Consider the following 12,272-nt stretch of genomic DNA (forward strand, 5'->3'; position numbering starts at 1 on the left):
AGAGAAGAGAAGAGAAGAGAAGAGAAGAGAAGAGAAGAGAAGAGAAGAGAAGAGAAGAGAAGAGAAGAGAAGAGAAGAGAAGAGAGACATTTAAAGGCAGACCTGCTGTAAAAACACCTGACATTTCATTGAAGACTCTGTAAGCCAGGAAGGTCTAGATGGATGTTCTCCAAACTTTAAGAGACCACAGATAAAAGAACAGACTACTTTACCTAGCAAAACTGTCAATCACAATGGTCCATGACAAAAACAAATTCAAGCAATTTCTATCTACCAATCCAGCTCTACAGACAACACTAGAAGGAAATGTTCAGTTTGAAGGTATTGACTAGATTCAAGATGATACAATAAACAATCCCAGAAGTCAGTCAATAAAGGGAAAAATACCTACAATACAATAACAAAATACCAAAAATTAATAAAAATTGTAATTAATAACTGTGAATATCAGTGGGCCCAATAACCCAATAAATAGACAGATTAACAAATTAAATTACAAAAGAGTATCCATCTTTCTATCAAAGACCAGCCATGGCTTGGAGAAGGGTTTTGAGGAAGTGGTGTTTGGGAATGGCAAAAAGAGCAACTTGAAGTCAATAATGGGATACGAGCCTACAGCCTTGTGTTCCACTCCTGCTGGCTTTCCAAGATAACTCTCTTGGACCAAAGCCTAGTCTTCTATTTACATATCAATTTAATCACCCACCCCAGGTTCCCTTTTGGTTATCCTATGAATGAGCATTTTATGACCACTTGATTCTTAGAAAAGTAGAGCAAGTACATGTTTTTTTTAATATGGCAAATGAATTCAGAGATCTGCCCGCCTTTGTAAACAGAGACAATAAGTTGTCTGGGTGGGATCTTGCTCTGAGATTGCCATTACTACCATGCCTGGACCTAACCTCACTCTGTCCCAACCTGACCTTCAACTCAGCAATTTGCCTGCCCTTGTAATCACAAACAATAAACTTACCTTGGTGGGGTCTTGCCCTGCAATCACCACTCCCCAAATCTCTTTATCTCCTTTCTTAATATCTTTCTGATAAGCTGCTTCAAAGTGTAACTACCTCTGTTTTATAGGTTTGTGAAGTCCTTCACATAATTCATATTGGATCCTTACATTTTGCATAGTTGAAATCTTGTTTATATATTTTTGAACTCATATTTTTAGAGTTTTTTTCCCACAGCCTTAAAGAGCTATCTTGCAGGTCACCGTGTTTATTATTTTGCTAAGAAGATTACACACACCCTCAACTCCCAGACTCCTGCTGTCTCTGATTATCATGGAGTCATTAGCCTTGGCAGAGAGGATATTTCCTTTCATCCAGGGACAAACATAAAGTAAAATATACAAACAAGCCTTATGCTAGCAACCATCACATCTCTGGAGACCATGCCCTGCTGGCTCTTCTCCAGGGGCAGGACCCATGTCACACCTTCCTTTACTCATGGCCCTGTAGGTCTCAGCATCTCCCTCTTTCTGTTTTAATTTGAAAGTGTAAACATTGACCATGAGTGTGGTTACTGAATGTGTGACTTGATTGATGTAGACTAGAAGGAGAAACAAAACCAGCAGAAATAAACCAACTGCAATTTCTCCATTTATCAGCAAGTTCATCCAGGAAGACAAAGCAGTGTGGTCATGCAAAGCAAAGACAAAAGCTGCAGACACTTCCTCAATAATAGTTGATCCCACTAATATCCATGTTGATAAGATGTAGGGAATCTGTATCCAAAGTCAAATGAGAGTTGTTCCAAAGCCCCTTTAAACAAAACTTGATTTTAGAACCAGTCATGTTCAGAGGTATTATACTCCAAGAAGATTATGAAGACCCAATTAAACAGTGAATATCATTGCACTGAGAGCTAGATCTTAATATTTTTGATTTGACTTTCCACAAATAGAACTGCTTCCTCTAAAGGATGAAACCTATTCTGGAGTCCCCTGTCAATAGTCTCCTGAAGCATGAGTTATATTGATATATTTTTGGATAATTTATCTTCATGATGTGCTGTGTAAATCTCTTTAACCAAGGATGGAGAGGATAAGGCAGAACTAGAAACCACACCTACTAAGGCTGTGATCTCCAATATCAAAATTGGAGCAAGTCTTCGCTTTCTCTGTTTTTTTAAGATTTTTATTTATTTATTTATTTATTTATTTATTTATTTATTTATTTATTTATTTATTTATTATAAGCAAGTACACTGTAGCTGTCTTCAGACCCACCAGAAGAGGGTGTCAGATTCCATTATGGGTGATTGTGAGCCACCATGTGGTTGCTGGGATTTGAACTCAGGACCTTCAGAAAGCAGTCAGTGTGCTCTTACCCTCTGAGCAATCTCACCTGCCCCCATCTTTTAGCTCTCTTGAGAGCCAAAGTAGCTCTCTGCTATATCCTAGAAACATTCCTCACCATCCTTGACAGATTTCTCCATATGGAGAGAGAGAGAGAGAGAGAGAGAGAGAGAGAGAGAAAGAGAGAGAAAGAGAGAAAGAGAGAGATCTATGTTAGCAAGTCTAAACATTAATGTACCAGACACAATGGCACCCAAGTTCGTAAAGGGAACACTACTATAGATAATTTCATATATTGACCCAAACACAGTAATGGAAGCTAACTTCAGCACCCCCTCTCTCTTCAATAGTCCAATCATGTAAACAAAACAAAAACAAAAATCACAATAAAACAAAACAAAACAAAAAACACACAGAGATGCTGTTGTAAGATATTGTAAATCAAGTGGTCATTCCAAACATCTATTGAATATTCCAATCAAACACTAAAAAAATAAAAACAACAAAAACAAAAAAAGAACTAAAAACAACTTTCTTTTCAGTGGCTAATTAAACTTTTAGACTAAATTGACAACATATTAGGAAAAAAAAACAAGTCTCATTACTGATTGAAATTGGAAACAACAATGAAACTTAAACCTTTTTAGAATTAAATGAAAATTAAAAAAAAAAAACTGAAACCTATGAGACACAAGAAAGGAAATTCTTTTCTTTCTTTTTTTTTTTTTTAGATTTTAATTTAATTAAAATAATGCTCCCTTTTCTTTCTTCACTCTCAGTATGCCCCTTCACATTCCTTCAAATGTATGGCTTCTATTCTTTTAATAATTGTTATTACATAGATATAGAGAGAGATACAGATATTTCCAAAATACCTATGCATATATGTATAACGAATTTATTCCATGTAATAATCTGTATATGTAAGTTTTCAGAGCTGGCCTGTTGGCACTTGACATACAATCTATATGATTTTCATTGGAGAAGAACACTTCTCTGTTCCTAGTTTCCTCAGTTGACAATTATTATTTGTGTGGGGTCTAGTAATTTTCTCTCTGGTTAGTTTTGCATGTTTCTTGATATCATCCTTGTTCCAATCACATTTGTATCATCATATTGGTAACACTTTATGGGTGTAGCTTATGATATTCCTAGGAGACAACCTCAGAGCAAACATCCTGATCTTCTTAAAAGTAATCTCCCTTACCCCCACTTTCTTAGCATTAGGTAGGGGAATGATATGTAGATATATCCACTGATACAGGGCTCTACAACTCTGTCTCTTGATTGGCTGTATTTTTCTATAATAGCCTCCTCCATCTGTTGCAAATAGAAGTTTCCTTAATGGTAGATTAAAGATACACTTAACTAACAGTATAAGGACAAATTTTTATGCAAGGTTGTTATGGATTATGATGATTTACCAAATTCATGATTGTAAATTCTTTTCTGATAACCATGACTTCACTAGCACTGAGTACTTAGCTAGGTTTCCAATATGAGGCATGCTTATGCAGGTTGTCAGTCCAATTAGAGAGCTGTTAGTTGTTACCAAGATATTCATACTACTACTGCACCCTTAGGGTTTTCATGCTATGCTAGTCATTGATATGGTTCATAGGCATTATAGCTGGGTAAGATTGGTGGTTGCCTCACTCTTTGGAAGCTTGCATGGCATCTTCTGGTACTAGGAAATTTAGTTCCCATAGAGAGATTTTAGGTTGGTTTTAACTCAGACATCTTTGGGCCTTGTTTCTGAAGTACATAGTGTCTTTAGCAACATGATCTGACCTTCCATCTCTGAGGCGTACCCAAGGACAAAGCAATGGGCTGTACATTTTGGGAGTCTCTTGGATATCCTTGGACAGCATGTTAATGTAACATGTTATGTCCACATAAGATAAAAGTATGTTAATTTTTCAATGGAGTCTTAAAAACAGAAAAAGGTGAACGGAAAAGAAATTGTTTCAGTTATATTAACTGAAAGTATTTGTTAATTATTTTCTTTTCTCATATTATTTGTCAACATTTTCCACAAGGGTGAAAAATAAACAACTTTTATCAGAATCACCTAAACTTTTACCAGAATCACCTACAGATTTTCTCTCTCTCTCTCTTTCTCTCTCTCTCCCCTCTCTCTCTCTCTCTCTCTCTCTCTCTCTCTCCTCTCTTACACATATACACACACACAAATACACACACACACATAAACAGAAACATGTGTGTGTGATACATGTATGTGCGAGTATCTACTTATATGGGCTTACATGTGGAAGCCCATGGACAGCCTGGGGTGTCTCTCATTAATCTCTCTGTACCTTAATTTTATTAGATAGTGTTTCCTCACTGAACTGGGAGCTTATTGATTTGGCTAGGCTGGTATTTTTAAATAATCTTCCTTCATTCCATAGCTAAGGCTAGGGATTTTATGTACACATTTTTATGTCTAAATAATTTTAAGTGTGAATTTGAGGATATCAACTCAGACCTTTATACTTGAATGGTACTTTGACAATTTAGCTATCTCCCAAAACACAGATTTTTTTCTCTTATCAATTTTATAAGGTGGTATTGTGTTCACAATCTCAAAAAATTATTCATGTAGTCAATATTTCCTTCTCTGCATTTTAACTATGTATCAACAAAATAGTAGCACTAATTCTAGACTAAGCATTCATGTCAATCAGGATATTAAAAAATATGTTTTGGAGTTATTCTTTGAGCATATACATTTCCCCAGAACAAGACGGCTTATTAGCTGAGTACTAGATCTATACTACTCAGCTCAGTCTGCTCATCATAAGCACTTAGGAACTTCACAAATATCTGCTTTCCCAGAGCTTACCCCACCCCGATTACTTCAGGCACTGTGAGTCCGGAGGTGAGGGTGCCAAGTGACACTGGTGTGCTAGGTAGGGTGCTTCTACTTGTCCATGTTGACACATGCATCATCTCTTTCTTCCTATACAGTTGTTTTATGATATTTCTCAGTTGCCTCTTGTAATGATATAAATATGTTTATTTCTTTTTGTGGCACAGATTCTTTCCAGAAACGTAATTACCTCTTTTTATTTTCTTGTTTGGAAAAATGACTGCATTTTTCTGTTACACATTGACCTCATGTTCTCTATGAGTTACTTAGAATTTCAGGTTTGGTCAGGAGATGAGTAGGCTTTATCTGGTGGTTTTTATACTGATAATGTCAGAAATTCTGCATATGGTTGAATCAGGTCGGCAAAGTGCTCAAAGCGGTGGTTTCATTGTATTAGAGGGCTAATGGCAACCAACCAACAACAGTTTGCTGGTAGTACAGAGAAGATGCAGAGCACAAGCAACTCAGAACCCTGGAAACTAGAGTGTTCTTGCTAGGATAAGATGTCAATCTCTGGAAGAGAAACAATAGATAACCCCAGATTTTGTCCAGAATTTAGAAGTCATGTTCTTTGGAATTCCATCTTAAACACTTAATTTATGGCTGTAGTTGCTGGCCTTGATTCAAATTAGCCCACGATGAAGGACAAAGAACAAGTCATGTATCATTATGTTCTCAATCCAAATACTTCTTTATTTTTATTTCTTAGGATTCAAGAGGTGCTACAGCATTTTTAGGATTCACTGCTGCAGGTTTCGTCGTATTCCAGGGAAATAAAAGAATCCATTTGAGAAAATGGTAAGTGCATCCTTCAAAAAAAAAAATGACTTACCTTTTTCTTAATCTTCCTCTTTCTCTTTAGCATTATTTTTCTTTCTGAAACTTTCAGGTAGTTTCCTAGGTAGCTAGCTTTAACTGTCAACATGATACAACTTAAAAGTGCCCAGTGTGCTTGTTAGCTTTTGTCAACTAGACACAAAGCCTAGATTTACCTGAGAAGACTGAATCTCAACTGAGGAACTTCATTAAAACTGCATTAAATCACAGGCATACCTGTGGATCATTTTCTTGATAGCTAAATGACACAACATGGCCTATACCCACAGTGGTTTTTAGCATGCCTGAGCAGGCAGGCTTGGGCTGCATAAAAAAAATAGCAGAAGGCTGGTGAGATGGCTCAGCGGGTAAGAGCACTAACTGCCCTTCCAAAGGTCCTGAGTTCAAATCCCAGCAACCACATAGTGGCTCACAACCACCCAGAATGAGATCTGATGCCCTCTTCTGGTGCATCTGAAGATAGCTACAGTGTACTTAAGCATAATAATAAATAAATCTTTGAGACTGAGTGAGTGAGATTCACCAGAGCGAGCAGAGGTCCTAAAAAAGTTCAATTCCTAACAACCACATGAAGGCTCATAACCATCTGTACAGCTACAGTGTACTCATATACATAAAACAAACAAATAAATCTTTAGAAAAAAAAAAAAGAAAGAAAAGAAAAGCAGCAGAACAAGCCATTGGGACAAGCAAGCAATGTTCCTTCAGGGTCGGTGCTTCAGTCCCTGCCTCAAAGGAAGCATACTTTATATTTAAAATATTGGTCTTGCTGTGACACACCTTAACATGTTTGGTTTTAGAGAAGATTGTTGCAGGATTTTGGAGTTTTGGGCCACAAAAGAGATTGAGTGTTTAGAGTTTAATGGGCTATTCCGTGGAAAATTGGAATGTAATGCTGAAAGCAATGTAAACAACGAGGGCTTGGCTTGTGAAGTTTTACAAGCCAGAAAACCTTCTATCAGGGTTGTTTGTGTGATACTTTGTATTCAGACTTTGTGAAAAAGAAGCCTTGTTTGCTTAGGTTGAATAATTAATAATGTTATCTGGGACAGAAAAATCAGTTGTTATTAATAAGACCACCATCACTGAGGTGAAATCTTCTGGGAAGTATTTCCTTAGAATCAACACACAGATGCTATGATCCAGAAAGAACCAAAACTCCATCTCAACCTGAGAGCCAAACATGCTAATATGTTAGAGTCTCCCACATCACACTGCTTTTGAAGTAATAAAAATGTCATGAAGAACAGCTAAGGCTTGACACTATATGGCAAGTTCAGAGTTCCAGAAGAACATCTAGGAATCGCCATTTTTAAAGGTGCAGCCTCAATTGCAGTAGAAATCCCAGGATTGAAAGGGCCATAGAAAAAAAAAAGCTGAAAATTGGTATTATGTGTTAGGACCAGGGTTCCTGGAGAGAATCTAGGAGTCTACTAATGTAGATGTAGTGTCAGGTGCATCACCACGGGATGAGCACCAAAAACAGTGGTAGACCTAGAGTGGAGGACGCTGAGCCTCTCTGTGTGTACCATTGATTATGGAGTTGCAGTGATGGGGTTGTTCAAGCCCTTTGGATCCAAAAGATCGGGAGTGAGTCCCAGACATTGGACAATGGGCTATTTTCACACTTTGATTTTAATTTGATATGATTTTTCCTGTTCCCTAGTGATTTTTTTAAGAAATATTATACCATAACGTATTTTGGATTTTACAGAAACCAACAGTAAAACTATTGGATTTTTTTAAGAGATCGTTGACTTTTAAACTACTGTAATTTTTAAAGGTCATATAGATTTATTTTATTAAAAGTGGGATTGTGTTTTATATTGTGATGTGAACATGAGATCTTGGGAACAAAAGTATTGCTTAACAATAATATGTTTGTTGTCAAGTTAACAAGGGGTAGATTCTGCTACATAGCTTTTGTCACTTGACCCAAAATTCTAGGCATACTCAAAATGAAAAAATAAAATGACTTGAGGAATTGTTTGTCTCAAACTGGCCTCTGATCATGTCTATGGGGCATTTTCTTTGATTATTAATTAATGTAGAAAGGCCCAGCTTATTCTTAGTGGCACCACATCTGAATGATTGACTGGAACTATATAAGAAACATAACTGAGCAAACCAGTGGAGTAAACCAGTAAGCGGCATTCCTCTGTGGTCTCTGCTTTAGTTTCTGCCTCCAGGAACTCTTGCCTTGAGTTCCTGCCACACTGGGTTCCCTAAGCTCTTACCTATAAATGTAGAATGGAACTAAACATTGTGCCTCTGCAGGCTGACTTTTTATTTATTTTTTGGCAATGCTGTTTATCACAGAAACTGAAAAGATCAAATTGGCCTGTGGACATTTCTGTGGGAAATTGCCATGATTTTTAATTGATATAGGTGGAGTCAAGTGACTGTGGACAGCACCCTCTCCTAGGCAGGTAGTCTGAAACTGTAAGAAAGCTATGGTCCCTGTGGTACTGAGTAGCTGATAAATAGATTTCTTGGTCAGTACTTGCTGTATGGAATAGAGTGCTGGACTGCCTTCAAGTTCCTACCTTGACTTCATGCCTTAATTTCTTTTAATGATGGATCTGTGCTGGAGTTATAAACTGCAATAAACTTTTCTTCCCTTAGGTTCCTTTTGGTCAGAGTATTTTTCATATCAATAAAAATAAAAGTAAAACAAGTAGTAACGATTTACCTGGTTGCCTTATGATTGCTAGATTCATCACCTGTAAAGTAAAAGCAGAATTCTAATAGGCTTCCAAAGAAGGTCTATAGCCAATAGTTCTTTTTGTTTTCTTTTATTGGATATTTTCTTTATTTACATTTCAAGTGTTATCCCCTTTCCCAGTTTCCCTTCTAGAATCCCCTTATCCCATCCCCCTTCCCCTGCTTCTATGAGGATGCACCCCCACCTAAATAGTTCTTAAATTATTCAAAAAAATAGAAACATAAAGTATTTCCAAACCCCTTCTATAAAACCCTTATTACTCTAATAGCAAAATCAGGTAACCACATATGTTCACTCGTGTGTGTGTGTGTGTATGTGTGTGTGTGTGTGTGTGTGTGTGTGTACCAGTATCACTGATAAACACAGACTCAAAAACCCCCAATAAAATACTTAGAGATTGAAAGCAGGCATGTATCAAAAGGAGTATATCTCATGATCAAGTTGGCATTATACCAGTAATACAAGTTCAACATATATAAGAAATAAATGTAATAAACCAAATAAATGGACAAAAACTACAGGAATCATATGATCATCTCAATAGAAACAAAATAAGAAAAAGTCTTTGATAAGATTCAACATGCCTGCATAATAAAATCCCTAGAACAAGTAGGACTGTAGGAAACATATTTCAACATAATAAAGGTTATGTATGACAAACCTATGGCCAATACCATCCTAAATAAATAGAAAACATTAATAAGCCCCATTAAAATCAGGAATGGGAGAGGACTGCCCACTATCCCTACTGCTCATCCATAATGTGATTGAAACTTTAGCTGGAGCAATAAGGCAAGAGAAGGGATACAAATGGGAAAATATTAAGTCAAATTATTTTCAGTTGAAGATTACATTATCCTATACACACAATGTTCCCAAAATATGACTAGAAAAGTTGTAGAAACTATCAATAATTTCAGCAAAGTATTATGACTCATAATTGACTTACAAAATTTACCAGCCTTTATACATATCAAATAACAAGCATGCTGAGAAAGAGATCATGGACACACTCCTCTACCAAGTTTCTCAAATAAAATAAAATATTTAGAATATGCATAACAAAAGAGGTGAAAAAAACTCTACAATGGAAGCTTTAAATGTGTGAAGAAAGAAAATGAGTAACATACTAGAATTTGAAGAGCTCCCAAGCATATAGCTTGAGCTTGGTAGAATTAACATTGTGAAAAAAAAGACCTTCCTACCAAAACAATTTACTGATTCAATGAAATCACAATCAACATCCTCATCTTATTCTTCACATAAATAGAAAGAAAATTCTCAAATAGATATGGAACAACAAAAGACCCAGAATAGCCAATTAGTCCTAGATAAGTGTCTGTTTCTATGCATTCTGCTTGTTTTAAGTGCTAAGTGCATCTGTCTAAGACCCCAACTTTTATACATCTGTTTCTATTGCATCATTGATTTTTCAGTCAGTCATACTTTCAATCCTCCATTGTACCCATTTGTCCTCTTCTTCCACAGTTAGGAATCTAAGAACTTACTCTTAAATTCTTTGAGTCTCAATGTATTCATCCATAGAACGGGTATTGGTTGTATATGATTGTCTTAGAAAGGGTGAAGGAGTTGGAGGAGAAATAAATGCAATGTTTATGAGTGCTTTGAAAATCTGGTATAATTTAATAACTATAAATTGTTATATGACATTACTATTTGGTTTTCTTCTCTAGATTTTCAGCATCCGACAAAGAAGCTCCAATGTGTTTACTTCAATCCATTCCAGGGTAGATACCATAGATATTCCAAATTAGTTTGGGAAGCATGGGTAACTTGAAGACTGCCCTCATTCCATCCCAGGACTGCAAAAGTCTTGGAGGACATTATATACTCAGGTTTCCAAAATTTCTTGAGACCTGAAATATTTTAAATAGAAGCAGCTGCACCTAAACGCAGATTGATATCCTGTCTTTTCCACTTGAACACCATTTTGCGGAGGGGTCATTTGACATATTGAGGTGAATAGTCTGGAGTATTGGTTCTGTTTTTTTATTTCTTCAGGTTGCCTATGTTACTGTTATTGAGTTCGTGTGGATTCCATCCTTCTTGGCTTCTTCTTAAACATATTTTTTGTTGTAACCTTGCATCTCTTGCTAAATCAAAGTTTCTTCTCATGTAAATCACAGTTGTGTGTTTGTGTGTGTGTTTAATTCAGCTTTGTTATCATTTCAAATTTCTCTCCCTACATTGAAACAGATGAATGAAGTACCACTGTTTATTTTCTCATGGAAAAAAATATACATGCAATATAGCTATTCTAAAAATAAAACAAAAGAGATATTTTTTCTTTTCACTCATCAAGGAAATGAGCATGGATCTACACTCAAAGCAGGTTTATATCAAAGAGCCTTTTGAGATAAAATCAAAGTTGTCTTTGACCATACTTTTTTTGAGAATTTCAATGTGGACAGGAATGATTCTCTTGAAAAATCTGTAATGTGGTATATGTTCTTCCTAGAGGTGGTTGGAGAGTAATGGGAAAAAAATAGATACTCTGAATTCATATTATCTTACTAACATTCTTTTAACTTTGCAAAATGTGTTTACCATTTGATGTTGCAGTTGCTAATGTTTACAATTAAACATTATTACTTAATAAACAGAACCTGTTAAATAAAAGATGTATTGTATACAAGTGAAATTATTCTGAGATAGCAGTATATCAACTCTTGGGAAGAAAATTGCTACATAATTGACTTAGCGGCTTCCATTCTCAACAAACCATTATTGATGATTAAAAATATATATATTTTGATTCATTGTAGTTTCCTTGGCATTTGTGAGTCAGATAGATTTATATGGAAAAACCAGGCATTTTGTTTAGCTATAAGGTTTTTGTTTGGTTGGGTGTTTTTGTTTTTGTTTTTGTTTTTGTTTTTTCAACCAGAGACTTTCTTTTCTTAGGTCAGATGTCTGCAAATTGAAGTTTGAAGGGAAGACATTTTACGTGATTGGTTCCCAGAAAGAGGTCAGATACTGATTTTCTAATTAGTTATGTGTGCATGTGCAAGTGTGTATGTGCATAAGAGAGATCCAAGAATCAAAGGTGCCCCCAAAGAGAGTGGCTTTGAAGAGTGGGAATAATGGAAGCTAATTGCTGAAAACAGTGTAGAGCTAGAGAATTTTTATGGCAATCCACCCATAAAAATAAACTGAGTGAGCAATGTTAACTGGATAGAGCTATGTTACAAAGACAGATTGGGGTAGACTTTATTCATCAAATATAAAACATAAACTCTATAAGTCTTTGTCTAAGTTATGAATAAATGAAACAAAAGAAAAATACTTATAAAATTGACATAAATCAACAGTAGATAAAGTGTTATGACAACATTATAAAATCCCAAGTGGTTTAATTCTCCAATAGTTTTGGGGTTCACCGGGGAGTGGACTTGGTGGCAGGCTATTACCAAAGTATTGAAACTTAAAGCTAGACCTGAAGTTTGCTGATTTTCTTGACCTTTGACATTTGACTCAAATGTTCTTCCAGTTTAGTAATTTTTTTTCTTTTTTTTTTT

General features: G+C 35.8%; 1 protein-coding gene across 2 annotated transcripts in view; it reads left to right on the top strand.

Annotated features, from left to right (window-relative positions):
* Nucleotides 1–12,272, top strand: part of Frmd3 (FERM domain containing 3) — a 181,601-nt gene that overhangs the window by 128,654 nt on the left and 40,675 nt on the right. For both annotated transcript variants that reach the window (XM_021160425.1, XM_021160424.2), the window contains exons 8-9: nt 5,881–5,969; nt 11,659–11,722. In XM_021160425.1, coding sequence (XP_021016084.1) covers nt 5,881–5,969; nt 11,659–11,722 — 153 coding nt within the window. The remainder of the gene's footprint in view (nt 1–5,880; nt 5,970–11,658; nt 11,723–12,272) is intronic.

Source organism: Mus caroli, chromosome 4, assembly GCF_900094665.2.
Source record: "Mus caroli chromosome 4, CAROLI_EIJ_v1.1, whole genome shotgun sequence".
Lineage (NCBI taxonomy): Eukaryota > Metazoa > Chordata > Mammalia > Rodentia > Muridae > Mus > Mus caroli.